This window comes from Chelonoidis abingdonii, chromosome 10 (genome assembly GCF_003597395.2).
Source record: "Chelonoidis abingdonii isolate Lonesome George chromosome 10, CheloAbing_2.0, whole genome shotgun sequence".
Lineage (NCBI taxonomy): Eukaryota > Metazoa > Chordata > Testudines > Testudinidae > Chelonoidis > Chelonoidis abingdonii.
Genome location: NC_133778.1, coordinates 78,652,798 through 78,673,532, shown reverse-complemented (window position 1 = coordinate 78,673,532; position 20,735 = coordinate 78,652,798). Strand labels below are relative to the sequence as shown.

Genomic DNA, 20,735 nt, shown 5'->3' with positions numbered 1-20,735 from the left:
CTCCGCCCAGCAGCTCCCCCTCCCCCCTGCCGGCTCACATTACAACCTGACTACCTGTCCCTCACCTACAGACATCCCCTGCTTTCCCGTTCCCCACACAGACAGTCCCTACTCCATCACACCCTGCACCCAGAGTATTTCCTCCTTTTCCCCCTCTGCGCTTGCTGGTACAACGATCCGAAAAAATTTCTAGAAATCTCGGAAGAAAGCATCTCTCTGCAAGATCTCCGCCCCGGCGGGCTCAGACAGTCCCGTGCATCTGGAAGGGGTTCTGAGAAGCATCAGTCTGTTTGGGTTCTTAGGCACTCTGGACCGTTCCATGCTCAGCCGTCGTTGATACTTGTTGGACAGACAGCCCATGGTGGAAGATACAGGCTGAAATACAGTTGAGGCTAGAGGAGTCTCTTTGGCTCTGATTATACAGTGTGATCCAGTGGATGCTGGCCTGAGACTCAAAAGAGCTGGGTTCTGTCCCCTGTTCTGGCACGGACCCACTGGCTGACCTTGGGCAAGTCATGGCCTTGCTCTGTGCCTCAGTTTTCCCCATCTGTAAAATGGGTATAATACTGCCAGTCTCTTTTGTAAAGTGCTTGCAGCTCTGCAGGTGAGAAGCCCCGTCTAAGAGCGATCTGGTTATTATTAGCTGTGCTGACCCTTGGGAAACATGGAACCAGGTTTCCCAGAATGAAAAACTACAGTAAAATTCCCCTGGGATGTGAGAGTCAAACTGGGTCCCTCCAGAGCTCCGGTCACAATGCTGATGGGGATGATGTGGGAGCCGGAGGGGAATCCAGCTGTGAGGGCTAGCAGGAGACACGCAGGGGGCAGATCTGATTCAGCACTTCTAGTGGTCAGTTCAAATCCAACTGAAGGGAACAGTGTGTACCTAGCCCAGTTCGAGGAGGGACTGGACATTTACACAGCCCTAATGAATATGCAGTATTAGCATAATTAATGATGGTGGAAATTCCGGAAGGGATATTTCAACATGGCGCTTCAGGGCTTGGGCAGGTCTCTAGTAGTGACAAGAGGCAGATTCTCCCCCACCTCTGACTCCGTCTCTCTGAACCCACTGTTGGAGGCTGGACGTGGGGCTAGCTGGACCTGGGGCTGGACCTGAGGCTGGACCTGGGACCTACGACACACACCCAGGGGCCGTTTCTACATGAGCACGGCAGAGACGCCAAGGACACTGAGCAAACTCAGCCCCTCCTGCCCTTTCTTAGTGTGACTTGCCACGGGCTGTGGTAGGGATGGGGTTAAAAGGCCACCCCCATTAGCCAGGTTGCCCTGCTGGCCAGCATGGAAGGGGGGGGGCAGGTGAGTCTCGTTCGGAGGGGGCGGGGCCAGGCAGGTGTTGTGGGGGTGTGTGTTGGGGAGGGGCTCCCCGCAGCCTGGTGCTGCACGAAATTCGGTTGGGGCCGGGGTGTACTTTGCATAAGGAGCCCCCCTGCCCCCAAACGCTCTTCAGTTGCATCCAGTGGGGACCCTTCCCTTGCCGGAGTAGCTTGCAGCCTGTTGCTCTTCTCGGCCGTGGGTATGTTTCGCAGCCTTTAGGGAACGTTCTCATCCCCAGAGGGGGAAACTGAGGCAGCGGTGGCTGTGTTACTGTGCCTGGCAGGTCAATGGCAGAGTGGGGCTGAGCACCCAGGAGTCCTGCACTAGCGCCTCGTTCAACTGATCTCCCTGGGTTAGAAAAGCCACAGTAACGAATCCTGTCCACAGGCCAGGCCCTCCCCCCGCCTCCCCCAGGAACAATGACTGTGTTGTATCAAAGGAACAGATGCTGTTTCTGGCAGGGCTGCAAAGTGCAGTGTAAACCCCTGGCGGGGAACTTTACCTGGCCAGGGGCTTTGCTGGGACTTGCCAAGGGCTGGCGGGCAGCGCCTATGTGGTGCTGGCATCTGCAGCAGTTCAGAAATGCGAGCGCCAGCGAGCTGAAGAGAGGGCTGAAAGCCGGGGGCGTGGAGGTCCCCCTGCGGAGGGAATGCTGGGGCTGGGTTTGCTGGCACTCTCCTGGCCCCTTGTGTGGGTATTTTACCCAGCTGGTGGGTCTCCCGGGAGTGCACTGGGAAGCAGCTGGTGATTGGCTTTGTCTGTGCCCAGCTGTGGGCAGCCTGTCTCAGCTCAGGCACGTGGCGATTCTCGAATGCCGCCTGGCGGGATTGCCGCCGTATGCCAGCCCGTGCCCCCGTGGGGTACGGAGCTGGGGACTGACACAGCCCCCTGGGGAAATGCAGTGTAGCTGCCGGACTCTGGGATCTCTCCAGGGGCCTGATCCTGCCCCTTCTGAGGTCTGTGCAGGATCAGTCCCTGAACCTCGCAGCTCTGCACTGTGACAGCCCTGGGCCAGTGTCCGGGCTGTCACTCCAGCCTCCTCGCTGCTCCGCCTGCCCCACAGAATCAGCTCCCCCGGGCCTGATGTCACTTCCTCCTCTGAGTCCCGTTGAAAGTCAGGCAGTAGGAGCCGGGAGGGCGTCGGTGCAGGAAAGAAGACGGGACATGTTAAAGTCTCCTGAATCTGGGAATCTCTTCTTGCCCGGAGTAGGGGAGGGTGAGCGTGCTCGCGAGCAGGTGGGCCGGGGTGGGGAGGACTTAGGGTGTTTGCACGTGGCGTCTGTGTGTACGTGCTGCGGGTGCGAGAGCGTAGGCCCGCTGTGCTCGGGAGAGGTGTGTGGCCCACGCACATGCAACGGGGGCATGTTTGGGTGCCAGGGTAGGCCACGCATGTGTGGTGAACTCTGCACGCCTGGTAGCTGAGCTGCGTCTGGGCAGCTGAACTGGCTGCTTTGTGCCCGCTGGCTGTGCAGATCAGCCATCGGCCGGGCTGAGCGTGGGGTGCTGAGGGAGATGGCCCAGCGATAACTGGTTGGGTTGGGCCACAAGCATGTGAGAATGGGCTTGTGGGAGGAGCTCTAGGTGCCTCTGACACAGCCCTGCCCCTATTTTACATCTGGGGAAACTGAGGCACAGAACAGTTAAGTGACTTGCCCAAGACGTCAGAGGAAATCCAAGTCAGAGATGGGAAGAGAACCTAGGAGTCCTGGATCCCTGTCCTGTGCCTCACCCTTCCTCCCTCTAGATGTGCTGAGATCAGCTGAGAGACCCAGGGCCTGTGCCTAGCAGGGAGACACAGTTCTTTAGCAAGAGAAGAATGCCCCGTGCAATCCCCGGGAGGAGCTAGATGGGGCCAGCGGAGGGAGGGAAGCACTTTTAAATATCCCCACCCCAGCCCCAGCCATTCGCTTCAATCCAGCTAGGACCTGCCCTGGTTCCTGATCAGTACCTCTGCTCTGTGCCGAGGGCCCCGGTACCTGGCGTCTGGGTGTGAGCGAGGGAAAGCGTAAGCGGGATGGTCAGTCGCTAATGGGGATAGAAGGGTTCCCAGGGGTCACTTTGATGGACAGACTGGAGTGAATCGGGTGCGTTTTGGACTGAAAGTGCCGATCAGCCAGAAGTGGCACAGTGGGGCAGGGCTGGGGCCATGGGTGCTCAGTGACTCCTGCTCACGTGACCCGAGGAGTTTTTCTGCCCGCTGACCTGCAGCATTTTCCTGGTGTGGTGATGCCTGGCGCTGGACTCAACCCGGCTCCCCTGGAGCTGCGTCGGCTCTGCAGGGGCAATGGCTGGCCTGACATCTTGCTGCTGACATCAGTCGGGCCAAGATGTCACCGGCTGAGAATAAACCAACGTATTGTAGGCCCTGATCTACTAAAACCAGGCACGTGTTTCCAGGGACAGCTCCCACGCAGATCTGCCTAGGAGCAGGTCTCTGGAGTTCGCAGACAACCTCTATGCAGGTCAGAGCTGCTTGCGAGAGTCCCTCTGTGGTTCTGTAATGCAAGCCCTGCGGCCCTGTCTTGGAGAGAGGAATGGCAGGAAACTGACCTGGCTGGTTTCACACTCCCTAGCTGAGGGGAAGGGGAAGGTAAATTACACAGCCTCCGGGCTGGAAAAAAGAGATTTGTGATTTTCAAACGTTCTGTCAGTTTCAGATCAGTCTGGAGAATGGGAGCCTGGTAAGGCGATTCTCACTCTTGATGCCAAGTCTTGAAATTGTGTCAAATATTGAACTCGTAGCATTGTGAGGCGGGGGGGGAGGGGGGCCTTCTGTTTGCAGGTTGCATCGTTTGTGGCATGTTAAATCAACCGTGCAGCTATGCAGAGACCGGGTGTGTTTTAGCCATTTTAGCTGATATAATCCTATATAACTTATTTAGCGCTTTTCATCCGTAGCACTCAAAGGAGTGCAGTGTCATTTCCATCTGTAAAATGGGGAAACTGAGGCACAGAGTGGGAAACTAAGGTCACACCCAGGTGGGAGTCAAACCTAGGTCTCCTGAGTTCCAGTTCAATGGTCTAGCCATGCTGCCTGCATATCTATAGGGAGGGTCCCCGCCCAGATACTATGGTGATGGGCAGTTGGAGACCATATAAGTACCCAGGGCTTCTCTGATAAAGTGTTGGGCAGCACTTGTGCTGGGCCTTGGCAGCGATGGGTGCAGGGGTGACAGGTTTGTATAATTTTTGGTGATGCCCAGAATGGGTCCAAGTCCTGCCCACCCCCCAAGCACCTGCCTGTGGCTCTGGGAGGGAGTTTAGGTGCGGGCTCTGGCTGGGGCAGAGGTGGGGTGTAGGAAGGGGCGCAGGAGGGGGTTTAGGATGCTGGAGGGGACACGGGGGGCAGGCTCTAGGAGGGAGTTGGGGTGTGGGCTCTGGGCTGGGTCAGGGGGTTGGGGTGTGGGAGGGGTGAGGGGTGCGGGCTCTGGGAGGGAGGTTGGGTGCTGGGTCTGGGCTGGGGCAGGGAGTGGGGTGTGGGAGAGAGGGAGGGGTGTGGCGCTTACCTTGGGTGGCTCCCCAAAGCGACTCACACGCCCCTCTCGCAGTGGCTCCTATGCGGCGGTCCAGGGGGGTCTCCATGCACCGTTGCCCACAGGCACTGCCCCTGCAGCTCCCATTGGCCACAGTTCCCAGCCAATGGGAGCTGCGGAGTTGGCGCTCGGGGCACAGGCAGTGCGCAGAAACACCCCCTCCAGGTGTGAGGAAGTGGGGCTCTTCTTAATGTTACCTCTGAATACTGTGGGGGGGCCTCAGTTCCTGGCTGACCATCTGTCGCCTGGCAACTAATGGCCAGGTGCTTCCCCCCTGCAAGGAGATGCTAAAGGTGTTGGAGACAAAGATCAGGTGACCTCCTGGCCCGGGAAAGAGACAAAGGCCAGAAAGGAGGGGCTGGAGGGGGTTTCAGTCTGGAGCTGGAGTGAGGGCAGACGTGGGGGTCTGGCTCACTGCCCCCCAGAATGGACCCGGCCGAGGGGTCCCGCTCTCTGTATCTACAAGCTCTGTTTTAGACCATGTAAAAGCAGCAGAGAATCCTGTGGCACCTTATAGACTAACAGATGTTTTGGAGCATGAGCTTTCATGGATGAATACCCACTTCGTCAGATGCATGTAGTGGAAACATGCATCTGACGAAGTGGGTATTCACCCACGAAAGCTCATGCTCCAAAACGTCTGTTAGTCTATAAGGTGCCACAGGATTCTCTGCTGCTTTTACAGATCCAGACTAACACGGCTACCCCTCTGATACTTGTTTTAGACCATGTTCCTGTCATTGAATAAACCTCTGTTTTACTGGCTGGCTGAGAGTCACGTCTGACTGCAAAGTGGGGGTGCAGGACCCTCTGGCTTCCCCAAGACCCCGCTGGGGCAGACTTGCTGTGGGAAGCGCACAGAGGGGCAGAGGATGCTGAATGCTCCAAGATCAGACCCAGGAGCTGAAGCCGTGTGAGCTTCTTGCCCTGCAGACAGTCTGCTCCAAGGGAGAGGAGGCTCCCCAGAGTCCTGTCTGGCTTTGTGGGGAGCAGTTCCAGAGCATCGCCCGGAGACTCCGTGACACGGGGGCCACAGGGATGTGCCAGCTGCTTCTGGAAGTGGTGCGGAGCGAGGATGGGCAGGAAGCCACTTTAGCCTCACTGCACTGCCGGTGATGGTGGCCAATGCCCCCCGGGCCCTTTTAAATCACCCAGGGGCGGCAGGCAGGGCTGGGACATGCTCTGGGGGAGGTGTGCAGGGGCCGCAGGCAGGGTCAGGGGGGAGACTTAGCCCCAAACATTGGTGGAGCCGGGCCCCTAGGCCCTGAATATTCCTGGACCATGGGCACCATGGACCCATAGAACTTGCCACCCCTGGATGGGCGGGCTGAGGAACAGAGACGTTCCCTTCCCTGCCTGTGATCACTCAAACAGGGAGTGGAGCATCTCCATCTCTGACCCTTCAGTGTGAGACGGGAAGGAGGGCGCGGGTGGGTACGGAGAGCCAGGGGCTGGCCTGCAGGACTCCAGGGCAGCTGGAGGGCCTGAGAGAGGGGCGAGGGAGTGATGGATTAGCACCGCAGAAGTGTGGCTGTATCCACCCTGCTCTGAACACCTCACCGGCCGGGCCCCAGCTTCCAGGCTGGCGTGGAGCAGTGGTGTTGCTAGCAGAATGTATTGCTTGGGCGGGGGGGTTGGTTCCCTATGGCACTGCCATGCCTGGTCTTAGGATCCCATTGAACAGGGATTGCACCATGTTGGCCCCCGGGGACAGCTGGGGCCCGTCGTGTGCAGCCGACGCAAGCACAGAATGAGGGGTGAGCTGCAGGCTGGCAGCTGGCAGGAGCAGGCATGGGGCAGGGCAGGTAAAGTAGGGGCTGGATGTAAGCTGGATACCTGGCAATGCTAGCTGAGTGCTAGGCTTCGCCCAGGGCTGTGGGAGATGCCAGCCCCGGCTAGCCCCCGTCGGAGCCATGGCCCAGGTGGCCTGAGACACACCCTGCAGCTCGGACATCGGTGGCCATATGGGGTGACTCAGGATGCTGTCAGGGCTGGGGACTGCAGGCTGCACCGCCTGGCCTGTCTCCAACGCTCGCAGAGCAGGACTGGATGGTGGCGTCCCTGGAGGAAGCCGCCCAGCAGGGCCCCAAGGAAGATGCATGTTGCCTCTCGATCTCTGGGTTCTCCTGAGTGAGCAGCTGGAGAGCTGAGCTCCCGGGAGGGCTCCCCTCAGAGAAATTGGCCCGTTCGGCCCATCTGGCCTTGTCGCGTTGCTGGAGGTGGGCAGCAGCAGCCAGAGCCCGGGCTTTCACTTGTCTGGTGCAAGCCTCGGGAGGTCTGGGACATCAGGTGGAGGGGCCTGTCCTGGGATCCTGGCTTCTCTTTCCCTACCTCTATCGCTTTCTCTCCATCCTGATCTACAGCCCCCCTCACTCTGCTCTGCTGCGCCCTCTCAGTCCCAATCCACAGCCCCCTGCTTTTCCAGCCCAGCGCTCCCTCTGCCCCGTACCCCAGCTCTGCCACTTCCCCTCGATATCCCCCCTGCTAGTCCAGCCCCAGCCCTCCCTGGCACTGGAACCAGTACCCTGCTCGGTAGCCTGGGACTGAGGGGAATCCCGCGAGTAAAGGGAAGGCCTGACCCCAGCCCTCCTGCTCATCCAGGCCGGGCCCGTCTAAGAGCGCTGGCGGTGCTGGCATGCCAGGTGGGTCTGGCCCCATGGGTGCCCGGCAAATGGACAATGGGCACCCCGTGCACACCCCTGCTTTCGCTCTACCCCACAGCCCAAATCTCCTGATGCTCGGGATCCTCCGAGGGGTCCCCCTTCTGCCCGACCCCTGGCTCTGCCCTGCCCGGCTGGGTCTGCAGTGAGGGGCTCAGAGAGGCCGAGATCCTGGCTCCGAGACAGGAGGTGGCAAAAACTCTTTTGTTCCGTAACCTGGGGTGGGAAGGCCGTTCCCCAGCCCCAATATGTGAGCAGCGGGCGAGGAAAAGCAGGAGGGGACCGGGCCGCATTTTGAACATTCCTGCTGGAGTGAACTGCTTAGGAACATGACTCCTGGAGCGAGAGGGCGGGCTGGGCCTGCTCCGTGTGCACTGTGCAGTCACGAAAGAGAGAGGCAAGGAGGGGGGAGAAAAAGGGGTAGGCAGGCGAACCCTGAGCCCCGGGGCAGGCTCTGACAGCGTGGCAGGCAGCTCAGCACAATGTGCTCAGCATGTTCCCGAGGAGCCGAGCTGCTGCCGTGGGCCGGCGCACTCCGGCGTACCTGTGCCGCCGAGGCTATCCTTGGCTAGGTGCCAGGTGCTTCGCTTTCCTCCCCCTCCTCTGCCCCGGCCTGCGCCTGGGTTTCCCGGAGCAGCCTGGAGAGTTTGTTTTGGTTGGTGTTTCTGTCCCGGGCGGTCCCTCTTTGTCCCCGGGACCTGGTCCGGTTCCCTGCGCTCGGAGCCAGGGTGGTGAGCTCGCTACTGAGTCCTGGTTTCTCTCTCTCGCAGGGTGCAAGCTGTACTGTCACAGGAAATGCGAAGCCAAGGTAAGGAGCTGCCCCCTTCGCAGCGAACTTTCCTTGTGTCGGGGGCCCCGGTCGGGTTGGAGTCGCTCTGAGTCAGGAAGGAGGCGGGGGAGCCTCTCTCTGCTCTCCTCAGCTTCGTTTCTGCACTTGGGTCCTGATTGTCGCTCAAGGTGACACACTCTGGGGTCCCGCCAGGGCTGCAGTGTCTGGTTACAAAGCGCTGCTGGGGACCTGGGCTGCTCCCTGCCGCCCGTGGGGAAGTAAAGCTCATCCCTCCTGTTCCCAGCACTGGGCACCTTTCCTTTGTGCACCCAGCAAACGTTGGTGCCTTTCCGAGCTGCCGCTGGGCATCCAGCAAGCCTTGGGCAGAAGTAGCTGCTGCTTTGCAGGTGAATGATCTTTCCTACTCCCCGGCCCCTAAAAGCGGGATGAGATCCTGGCCCTGTAGAGGTCAGAGGGATTTTTGCTGTTTCACTCTGGGCATTTAAAGCACACACATTTCCAACTGGTTCACTTAGCTCCCTGGTGTACTCCCTTCACGGCAGCGAGAGTGGAGGAGTTCTTGTCTCTGTGCTGCCTGGCCTGCTTGGATGGTCGTTGGTTGGAGCTGGTGGAGATGCCGATACTCGGCCCCTGATCTCAGCATCAGCTGCTGGTTGGCTTGGTCTCGAGCTGGGGACTGCTGGGAGATTGCCTGGCTGATCTGGGTTTGTGGTGTCCCCAGGGCACTGGGGGAGAGCACGGCTGGTGCTCTTGTGCCAGCTTTCCTTCGAGGGCACGTGCATTGCACCGCACGCGGCCGTTTGGGCAGGGTGCAGCCGCAGGCCGGGTGCGTGGGGCAGCTTCTTGTATCCCGGGCGCCCGCCAGTCCGGGTGCCCGTAACTCATCGTGCTGCAAATATGCAGTGGATGCAGCAAGTAAATTTGGAGTGATGTCCTTGAGGAGTCTAGTCCACTGGCCTCCCAAAGCCCCCCATCCTGCTCCTTCACCTGCCTGTGCTGCTCGGATGCTTGCTGCTCCTTCTGGCTCCTCTGGGAGAGGCCGTGGGTTTCCTCCTCTGCTGCTGGCTTCTTCCCCTCCCGTTATTTCCCCTGCATCTCGGAAGCGCCGGGGCCCATGTCTGTTCCGAATTGCGGTGCACAGGCCTGCGTAAGCCCTAGTTGCCCTGCTCTGTGGAAGGGTGTTGATGGAGAAGGTCGTCCGTCCTTGCATGGGGGGAGAGGGGGGTTGCACAGAAGAGCTGGGTATGAAGCAGGGTCTTGGCCACCGTCTGCTTGCGCTGTTGAATGTTGCGTGGGGAGGGAGAAGGGGAGGAATCTCCTCAGGTTGGCTGACAGGAGGACAGGTGATACTGTCCCCAAACCCAGCCTAGGACCTGGCCATGGAGAGGGGGCCGGAGCGCCTGGGAGTCACTGCGCTGGTGGTGTCTGACGCAGCTTTCTCCCCATGTCTCTTCTCCAGCTGCCAGGAGCCACCCTGGTATGGCAAAGCCCCAAGCCGGGTCTCTCTCCTGGGTCCCCCCTCTGTGCGGGGTGTGCGCTGGAAGATAGCTCTGGAGCATGTAGAGAACGGAGCTGGTGTCACCTATGGGACGGTGTGTTCTGTGTCCTCCCTCTGTGCTGCTCCACACAGGGTCCGTCTCTGGCACTGCTGCAGTGCCAGGCCCCTGAGCCCCCGTGCTGTTAGCTCTGCGGGCCCTGGGTCAGTGCCCGGTATGGGGGTGTCTGTCCTCACTATCTGGGCTCTCCTCCGAGACTCTTCCACTTTGGTTGCTGCCTCCTCGGTGCTGGTATCCCCAAAATGCAGCCAACCCTTCCCTCAGCTGGCCCTGGAAACAACACATCCAGCCCACCCTCGGGACGCTCCACTGCCTTTCTCCGCAGTGCTCACAACCCACCATAGATCCTTCTCCCCACTCGCTAGGTCCTTAGGAAGATAGGCACCGGCAAAATGGATCAGACCCCAGGTCCATCTAGCCGTATCCCATCTCTGATCGTGGAAGGTGTGAGAACCCCACAGCAGCATATGGGAGATGATCTCCTTTGTTAGGTCTCTAATAGCGATCGGCTCACCTCGGAAGCTGGGAATTTAATATCCTGTCCCAAAGTTGTCCTACCATTAACTGGAATAACTCTGGATATCCTCAATAGCCGGAGAAATGTCCAATCCCTTTCTGAGACCTGCAACGTCTTGGGCCGCAGCAACTTCCTGGGGCAGTGAGTTCCACGGTCTTCCTCCTGAGTGGAAGCAGTTCTGCAGAAAGGGGCCTGGGGTTACGGTGCACGAGAAGCTGGATATGAGTCAACTGTGCGCCCTTGTTGACAAGAAGGCTAATGGTATTGTGCCCTGTATAAGTAGGGGCATTGCCAGTAGATCGAGGGATGTGATCATTCCCCTCTATTCGACATTGGTGAGGCCTCATCTGGAGTATTGTGTCCAGTTTTGGGCCCTGCACTACAAGAAGGATGTGGAAAAATTGGAAAGAGTCCAGCGGAGGGCAACAAAAATGATTAGGGGGGCTGGAGCACATGACCTACGAGGAGAAGTGAAGGAACTGGGATTGTTTAGTTTGCAGAAGAGAAGAGTGAGGGGGGATTTGATAGCTGCTTTCAACTACCTGAAAGGGGGTTCCAGAGAGGATGGATCTAGACTGTTCTCAGTGGTAGCAGATGACAGAACAAGGAGCAATGGTCTCAGGTTGCAGTGAGGGAGGTTTAGGTTGGATATTAGGAAAAACTTTTTCACTAGGAAGATGGGGAAGCACTGGAATGGGTTCCCTAGGGAGGTGGTGGAATCTCCTTCCTTAGAGGTATTTAAGATCAGGCTGGACAGAGCCCTGGCTGGGATGATTTAGTTGGGGTTGGTCCTGCTTTGAGCAGGGGGTTGGACTAGATACCTCCTGACTCCTGAGGTCCCTTCCAACCCTGCTAGTCTATGATTCTATGATTCTAAGAGCCGGACCCCATGGTCTGGAATGGCCTCTCCGCTCGTAGGCGGTGACTCGTGGTTCTGCAGTCCCCATCTGAGACGCCACCGTCTCTGATTCCTGCCACTCCCTCACTGAACTGTCCCTGCTGCTCCACTTCCTCGGCCGGCTGCCCCAACCCTTTTCTGCCTGCGTCTCTGGCCGCCCTGCCTGCCCGAGAGTTCCCTATTTCCTAGGCAGACTGTGTTTGGCTGTTGGGCATCTGAGAGGCCCCTTGGTGGAAGACGCACGGCAAACATGGCACGGGTGGCAAGAGGCAATGAGATGTGTTCTTTCTCTTTTCTTCCTGAGCTTTGCCCTGCTGCGGAAAGACCCTTCCCGTTCTGACACAGGGCCATGTTTCTCCTTGCTGGCTGCTGGGTGTACAGAGCATCAAGTGTTAAGCTCCACCCACAACCTTAAACTCCACCCACAGCTTCATTGGAAGGGCTTCAATGGCTGTCGGTGAACTAGGGAACACGGCCCTCGTTAGGTTTCAGAATCAGTGCTCCCGCTGTCGTGTCTGTGCGCTGACTCAAGAAGGCAGCGCTGGAGTTGTTCATATTTGGGAGGTTTTCTTCATGACGGTGAAGGCCAGAAACAAAAATAATTGTTTTCTTAAATGAAATCTCCTGGCTGGAGTGTCCAGGCTGCCTGGTTAGAGACGGGCAGTCCCGCACAGTGTCTTATGGCCTGGGATGCCAATACTGACATGGGAATGGCGGGCCCAATTCTGGGAGGTGCAAGGGGTGCCCGTGCAGCGAGAGGGGCATCTCTTCTGTGCCAGAGGTACTGCCCCTGCTGGCGCTCACTGACCTCCCTCCTGATCCATCTGTCCTGGGACCCCAGAGGGCGGTGGGGTTGGGCGTGTTTCCCAGGTTAATGGCTGCAGTAGTGCGTAGATGCTGTACGTAGGACACCACGGTGCTGGTATTAAGGTTCAAGAGACCCGGATTCGCTTCTCAACTCTGATATATGGGACCTAGGGCAAAGCAGTTTCATTTTTCTCTGCCTCAGTTTACCCTCTGCACAGTTGAGACTATCCTCCCCTTGTTTGCTCTGTTAGACTGGGAGCTCCACGGGGAGCCTGCAGTTCTGCCTTGTCCGGGTGCATTGGACTCCTTGTGCCCTTGTCTCCCCGGCATCTCCCCTCGTTGCACTCTGGCAAGAGGTGCAGTGTTGGGATTGTTCGCATAGAGGGAGGACTGGTGATCTTACCTCCGAGATAGCTAGCATGTGGCATGGGTGCCAGGCCCCTGTCTACACTAGGGTTGAGCAGCAGCCGGAGAACTCCCCAAATGATTGTGCATCCGCAGCCTGTGTGTGTCCTGATCTTGGCTTCAGGGCTTGAGCTGGGTCTGCTCATTATTCCTGGGACTTAAAGCAGCACCTGGAACTCCAGTGGAAATCGGGGCCCCGCTGCGCTAGGTCCTGTACGTATCCCTAATAAGGGGCAGTCGAAAGAGACGAGACAGAGGAAGGCGGGTGGGGAATGACTTGGCCGGGGCGCTGGCAGCTGTTCTTTTAGCTGAGGGATCTTGGCCCAGGTCCCTGGGGTTGCTCAGCGAGGAAGAGCTGCAGGACTCCAGCCATGGGCTCCGGATAGACTGCAAAAGTGGCCCAGCCGCCCTGCCCTCATGCCAGCAGGGAAGAGGCCTCCGTGCTTATGCCACCCAGCTCCTGCCAGGAGCCAGAGGGAGGGGCCAAGGCCCCCTTTATTGCACTCTGCCAAGTTCAGGCTCTCCAAAGTGGGGGGCAGCGCCCTGTCTCCCGTGCCCATGACTGTAGCCCAATGCACGGGGGCAGGCATCAGAGGAAGAGGGTGGAGGGAGAAATACCAGCTCTTTGGTTTGGCCTGGCGCAGGTCCAACGGAATAAATCAAACTCCCAGTGTTCCTGGCCCAGCCAGCCCGTCATTTTGGGTCTCTGTGGCTACGGCTTCAAACCCCAGCCGAGCCCTCGGGCTGTCATGTTTCCAAACCCCCGCGAGCTGCCAGTGCTCCATGCACCGCGGTGGCTGCTGCTGCTCTCGCTTACCCAGATGGGCTCTGTCTCGCTCGTTAGCCTGATCAGAGCAAAAATAAATAAATAAACCTGATCTTGGGTATGAGGTTATTCCCCCTCTCCCCCCACAAATGTCTTTGAGATTTTACGCCCCGTAGGAAGAGGAGGGGGGAAATCTCAGTAGCAGGCGTCCAGTGCCGTGGAGACCCTACAATAACACAGGGGTCTGGGGAGGAACAACAATGGGCGTTTGCAGAGCGCGCGGGGATGGCGGTGCTGCCGCCCTGGAAAGGGCTGGAGGCGCTTGATTTTTTTTGTAAATCCATCACTGGGGCTGCCAAGAAACAATTAGACAACAACCACTGAGAAAACCAAATCCTGCTCCTTAAAAAAAAAAAAAAAAAAAAGACAGCAGGACTAAGCTCCTCCCACTGTTGTGTGGGGCAATTAACTCCTGAAATGCTGGACTGGCCCCTTGGCGGTTTGTGCCATTCTCAGGTGTGTGGGCAATGGTTCTCACCCTTCCCCCCCCCCCATCCTATAAAAGCTCCACGGCCCACCTGTGCCACAACAACTGGGTTTTTGTATGTAAGAGCCAGGGCCGGCATTAGGGGGTAGCAAGCAGGGCAGTTGCCAGGGGCCCCACGCCACCGGGGGCACCACAAAGCCACATTGCTCAGGCTTCAGCTTCAGCCCTGGATGGCGGAGCTGGGGGCCCCAGGCTGCAGTCCCATGCAGCAGGGCTTCGGTTTCAGCCCTGGGCCTTAGACAGTCTAACGCCCGCCCTGCTTGGTGGCCCCTCTGGAACCTGTTTGCGGCCCCCCAGGGTCCCCGGACCCCTGCTTGAGAACCACTGCTCTAATCTATTACCAGGCTGGGTTTTTTAGTGTCAGAGTTGGGGGGGGGGGGGGAACATTTGCTTTTGGTACAGGAAGGTGGGACCCATCCTAAAAGTTAAAATTGCCAACAGATCTACTAGCTTCATAATTATTAGTCTAGTTGGTAACTCTGGGCTGCACAGTGCAAGGGGCTGTACAACCGCAGAGCAAGAGCAATCCCGGCCCCGAAGACTTTACGATCTACACAGATGCCGCATAGAGAGGAAGGAGGAGGCCCGGAGGCGGTCGGTTACGCTCCAGCAGTCCCGCAGGGGGGCGGTGGTGAAATCATGACTTGACCCTGGACCAGCTGTGTCCTGATGTAGCGTTTTTCTCCTTGCAAGGTTGTCCTTCCTGTCCAGCCACGGCAATGCCCCTTTAAAAAGCACCAGCCCAGGCTGATCACCTGACCGGGTCTGTAAAAACCTGTTGGGTTCTGTTTTGTCTGAAGCAGAAGAGGTTTGGCCGGCGTGGAAAGGGCTGTGTCTATAAATCAGCAGCAAAGGCAGGGGAATGGGGCAATGTTCTTGAGAATATTCTAGTCCCTGCGGTAAGGCCGGCCTGCTGTGTGTGTTCCCAGCCAGCAAACGGTGCAGATTCGAGCCTTTCTCTTCGCCGCTCCGCAGGCCAGAAGGATGGGTGCAAAGTTCCCATCTGCTCCGGGGGCAGGGCAGGGAATTCAGACCCCAGCCCCAGTTTCCTGTGGGGGCATTGATTAGAGACCTTTGCAGCAGGGGTGAGCGGGGGCGAAGCCAGCCGCAAAGCCAACCATGGCTTGAAAGAACAGGCCCTGTCACTGCGCTGGGGACTTTGGGAGATATAGGTTCAAGCACTGCTCTGCCACACCATCGGTGCTGTGACCGTCGGTTGGCCGCTCAGGGTACGCCTGCATTGCACGCAAAGCCAGGATCTGTGGGACTCGTGTTCCCAAGTCTGGGTTTGAGAGTCCACACTGCACTGAGAACTCTGGCTTTGCAACCGCCCTGCTGCGTCCACGCTGCAGTTTGCAGACCCAGTCTGAACCGTGTGCTCTCGTATCGCGGGGGGGTTGCCGCATAGCAGGTTGCAGGAGAACTTGGCTCTCCGGCCCGTGAGAATTGAACGGACCTGCGTGGGGTCGTCTCGCCACGTCTCACGTCCCTGGTGCTGCAATGGGGGTAGCAGCCTGCCCTGCCTCACCGGGCGGGGGGTTGTGAGGATAGATACATCACACTATGAGGAGCTCAGGTGCGGGGATGGGGGCTGTAGTGAGACAGGTAGCTCTGCATTTCAGAAGCCGCGCCTACACTTTGCCAGGCTCAGTGTCTCGTCGGCCCCGGAGGATTGCATGCAGAGGGCTGTGTCCACACAATGAATGCTTGTGGTGGGGTGCATTGAAATCCTTAGAGGAACAGGGCCAGTGATATGACCAGCAGAGACTAAAATTCCCAGTGTGCAGTGTGCTGCTCAGCTCAGGATGGAGCACTGCATGCTGGGACTTGTAGTCCCCATGAGCTGCAGCAGTGGGTTAAAGTTAAGTCTGGCTGCAGCCTTTTCAGCACAGGTGTGTTCAATGCGCCAAGGGGAGATGACTTCCAGCCCAGGCAACTTCAAGATTCGTCTCCCTTGGAAGGCGACTGAAACCAGGGGACTTGTGCACAGTTTTTTCCTCTCTCCTTTTTGCGTGCAGAGGGCTCCGTAGGCCGGACCGTTCAAGCAATGGTTGAGCACTGCAGTCGGTGCAAAGGCAGGGAGCTGAGGACTTCGGACAGCGCTGCTAGAGCGTAGGACAGTTGCTGTGTACAGGAGTAGAAGGAGTTGATTAGATCAAGTCGAGTCAACTTAATCTGTCGTTGCATCTTGAAATCTTAATCTGCAGCACTGCCGACCCCGAGACCTCCAAAATCCTGAGATTGGCTGAAGAACCATGAGATTTTTTTTTTTTTAAATACATGGCTTTTAGGTTCTGATTTGTTTTCTGGCGGTGTCATCCTTGCAGGTCACAGCCATGACCTTTTCCCCCCCAAAACCACAAGGGCTAAAAAACATTTTTTTCTTTTTTTAAGCAAAAGCTGTGATTTTTCGGTAATCCCTGGGTCCAGGAACTGGGGCTTTAGAAAAAGCAATACGTATCACAAGGCTTGTGATAAAATCGTGCGAGCTAGCAGGGCTGTAGCCCAGCTGAGGCCAGGCGGGTTGGGGGGAATGAGGCCATGTGAACTGGGGGCGTGGCGCCCCCTGAAGATCAGAGGAGAGTACTGCACAGGATGGAGTTGGACTTGTCCTCTGCATGACGTGCCTGTGTGTGTGATAGACGCTGAACCGCAGAGGGTTGGGGGAGGGACTCCTTTGCTGCTCACTGTCACCGTCAAATTGGCCTGCGCTATTAATAAGACTTACCTCAGACTTCAGGCATCCTTCCCTCCCTGCATTCCTGATGATGGAGCTGCTGAGCCCCCCGGCCCCCACCAGAGAGCTGTTTCCTTCAAGCCTGCTCCACATGCCCTTGATTGCTCAAATTGCTGCCATCTGGTCAATGTTACGGTGAAACTTCCTGAGGCTGGTTGTAAAACACCAGGCCTGGGTCTTGGGGCACCAGGGCTGCCGCTTGCAGAGATGCTGGACGTTTATGCTCCCGGGAGTGTCCCGGGGAAGGAAGGCGCCTCGGTGTGGAAGGAATCTGGGTCCTTTTCCAGAGGCCTGATGAAGTTCATTATAGATCAGCTCTTCCCATGCTGCCCTGACCTGGAGGGACCCTTCCTAGGGATGGGAGGGGCCGGCAGCCTCTGGAGCTCGCTTAAGCCTCGGTGCCAGGGGTAGGGTGGGCTGGGATGTGGCTCTCTCCTGTCTTGCGTCTGTGCAATTGAGATCAGAATCAGGTCCTGGGGACAAAAGTTTCCCCCTCATTTCCCTGAACTCTCCAGCTCCCTAATATCTTTGCCCACCCTCACGAGAATGGCCGTCGGATGAGATCCAGCCGCCCCTGGTTTGTCCTGGTAGGACCGGTGGCAAGGACGGGGATTGTCTGGCTTGTGATTGCAGGGTGACCCCCGAGAGCCACACATGCCTGTTTTGTTATTGTAGGGTCTCCTCTGCGGGCTGGGCTGCACGCCCTGAGTGCCTCACCCCGCTTGGGGATAGCGGAGACCCTCAAGAGTGAGCCACATTCACTCCAGTGGCATTTCTGACCTGACCAGAAACAGGAAATGCTAAACTGCTTTGCAGTGGCTGCTCCCAGGAGAGATCCCTGCTCCATCACAAGCAGATGAGCTGAGGCTCTGCCTTGGAGCCACCGGTGCCTCTGGGTGCTCTACGCTGCCCCATAAAATCCTTCCCTTCACCCCACCCTTTTCCCTCCCCGGAGCGTGTCCTGAAATGCTGCCTTGAACCATGCATCCGGAGAGAGCGCTGTGTGGCGCGCTCAGCTGTCCCCTTTATTGTCCCCACAGCTGAGGTCTGCCTGCTCTCGACCCGGGCTGGGAACACTCCCCCTCACATACTGGAAGTCGTCACTTGTAGCGAAAAAGCAGTGCGATTATATTTACTTGCAATGCATTATTCGACCACTAGATGTCTCTGTGCTGTACAGAATTGCAGGCAGGGCGTGGCCCCTGGTAAACATTAGGGAGACCATAGACCAAGCTGGGGTTCGAGCTGTGTGGAAGCTTATTTGTATGGTTGAACACCGTTTGTCGCAACTGGCTCTGTGAATACTGCGGTGCTGAGTACGGTGGAGGAGCTCTAGCGAACAGGATACATGGATTCTGACAGGCGAGTTCTGTTACATCGAGTGCCCAGGGAACAATCAAACAGCGGCCTCAACTTGGAGCGGTTTCCAGAGCTTCCGCAGTCGATGATGCTGTCAGCCTGGAACCTCTCTCCCTGACAGAGATCCAGAGCCTGAACAGCAACATCCTGGATGGGTTTGTGCCATAGAAAGTTGGCAAAAGTGGGGCTCCGGAGTTGCTCTGCCAGCAGGCTGGACGAATTCCATTTCCCAAGCACTCTGCTGTGTGTTAGCGTTCTTTTGTGTGGGCCTCCCCAAGAGCTAAACGAGCTGTCCAGTGCATCACGGGCAGTGGGCAGAGGTGGGTGGAGGGCCATATGCAGTTCTTATGTTGTCAGTAGTGACCAGGGAACTTCGGAAACTTCTGAATTCAGATGAACAGGCTGAAATGTGGCTGCTCTCTAACCTCTCCCAGTTCCTTTGGGCTCTGTTCACTTGGAGATGTCAGCATATTCACATCTGCTCCCAGCCAGGGACTGGAAAACGAACGTTCCTCTCCAGCCTGAGTATTTTGCATCTGAGCGTGATTCAGAACCCAGGCAGGGTTTAGGGTTTCTGATTGGTTCCTATTCTGTCTGCAGTGGTTTGGGTCAGTGCATCTGCACGGCGCCGGTTCAGTGAGAGCTTGGAGTCTTGGATCGGTTCTTGTTTTCAGCTGAACCGGTTCGCCCAGTCTGAACTGTGAGTGGGGACAGCACTGTTACGGCTGAGGGTCTTTTAGGCCCCTCTCAAGACATATAATGTTGTGGCACAACAGTAAAGGCTGCAGTAGAGACATATTCTGTGCCCCTTCTTTGCTGGGGAAATGCAGCCCCTCTAGGGTGGAGCACAGCAGCTGCTGAATGGTGCACAACACTTCCCAGGTGCCAAGGTGATGGATGCCACTGAAACACTAGGATGGTAAGAGGCTGTGTGTGTGTGCAGGATGGGTGGGGAGGCAGAAGACTTTGTTAAAAATGGGGGTGGGGGTGGAGAAAAGCATTAGCAGGATCCGAGGGGGACAGAGGTTTGAGACAATTGAGCAGCCCCTTAGCTGCATAAGCAGAGGGGCAGGAGGAGTGCGGCATACGGCCTTGGCCTGGGCCCACGTGAGCTCCTGTGCCATGCGCAGCTTGGACATTGCAGCTCAGGGAGGCCCTTGCCAGCCCCCTCAGCGCAAACCTCAGCCGAGGGGGTCTCGTCCCCCTTTGGCTGCGTCTTGTTGAATGCTGGACCAACAGCCCTGCAGCCTCTCTCCCCGCCAGGGGTGTCAGCAGGGCTGCCAGACCCGGGATACGGGGGGGTTTGGAAAGGATCCCCGTCTTTGGTCCCGTTCGCCCCTAGTCCTGTCTGCCCAAGTGCTGTGTGTGGCCGATGGGGGCGCCCGTCTGGAAACTGGACCCGCTCACTGGAGGCAGCTCCACTGGCAGACACAGCCCCTGGGCCCTGATCCCTTGCCAAGGGCTCGAGAAGCAGGGAGGTGAGGGAAGTTGCTGATCAGACCTGCGGAGAGCTACCTGCAGGGTCATTTTGATGATTCCTCACCCCTCCTGGATTGCCTAGCGTTTATTCTGCCCTAACAGCCATTCCACGTCCTCCCTGGCAGCCGGTCCCTTCGCTCGGGCTATTCTTAGCATCTTCATGTTCTTCCCTAAATATTTCCTCTAAACTCCCTTCCTCCCCTGCTGCAGCCCAAATCCCGTGACCTCTTGTTCTTCCCTGGGCTGCTCATAAGCAGAGATGACCCTGTCTTCTTTGTCGGGTCTCTGCTGCATGTTTGTAGGCAGCTGTCCCGGCAGAATTCCACCTCCCGGCTCGGCACGTCCAGGTCACTTGCCCTCGCCTTGAAAAAGTCTTAGGATTTGGAGGGGTCTGGGGCTGTTACACGTATCGGGCTGATTCATAGAGGCTGCCGTTTAGATCCTGGCCCCGTTGCGCTAGGCAGTGTCCGAAATGAAGGCACAGTGAGATCAAGTGACGTGACCAAGGTCGCATGGAGAAGCGGTGGCAGAGACTGGAACTGACGCTGGATCTCCCGAGTCCTAGTTGAGGACCTTCCTTGTGAGGCCATTCGTCCCATTGCCTTCCTCTCGACACTCTCCCATTTGTCCAGGTCTGACGCATGGTGCCCAAAGCTTGTGGGAAGGGTCTTGAGCCATTGCCCTAAATCCTGGGGAGCTTAAAGCTAGCAGGAGGCTGGGGTCTGACCTGTCCCTGCAGCGCTGCTGGTGGCCGGGGCATGAACAGAACCAATCGGACCGGTACAAACTCTCCCTCTCTGTGTAGGTCCCGGAAGGAACTGGAGACTGTAACAGAAAGACTCCAGCTAGTCCTCTTGGTGAGGTGAAATCCCGGTGGTTCCCGTAGCTCTGCGCCCAACCTGAGCTCTGGCGGCCAGGCCTGGCATCGCGGACTGGAGATGCCTGCAGCTGGTTGGCCTTTTCTGGGAGACGGCGCGTTCTGTAGAAGCCCCTGGGCCCTGCTGGGGAAGCGGGAAGCTGGGGCATGGACTAAAGACCCCCTCCCCCCCGGTGTGTTTTACCCAGCCACTCCCCTGCCCCCATTCAGCCCCAGTCTGGCTGGAAGCCCAGCCCCAGGGGATTGGTAGCTGCTGTCCCAGCCTAGGGCTGTGCACACAGAGCACCATGGTGAGCCATGCAGGACAGAAGCACTTCCTCTTTGTTAGTGGGGGCTGCAGCCCGCCAGCTTGCACCCTGCATGAATTCACCTGTGGGGGCACCCTGCGACTCCTCACTCCCCGAGGGGCCGTCTGGCCGGAGGAGACGTCCCCGGCGCGGGTGTCGGGAGGGGCTGGCTGCCCCCA

The 20,735-nt window shown here is 57.9% G+C and overlaps 1 protein-coding gene across 9 annotated transcripts in view; it reads left to right on the top strand.

Moving 5' to 3' along the window:
- TNS1 (tensin 1) overlaps positions 1-20,735 on the top strand; it is a 296,511-nt gene that overhangs the window by 24,731 nt on the left and 251,045 nt on the right. For 8 of the 9 annotated variants that reach the window (XM_032764412.2, XM_075070329.1, XM_075070328.1 and 5 more), the window contains exon 3: positions 8,302-8,339. In XM_032764412.2, coding sequence (XP_032620303.1) covers positions 8,302-8,339 — 38 coding nt within the window. Of the gene's footprint in view, positions 1-8,170; positions 8,187-8,301; positions 8,340-20,735 lie in introns of those variants that run through there. The other variant, XM_075070330.1, reaches the window with a different exon arrangement.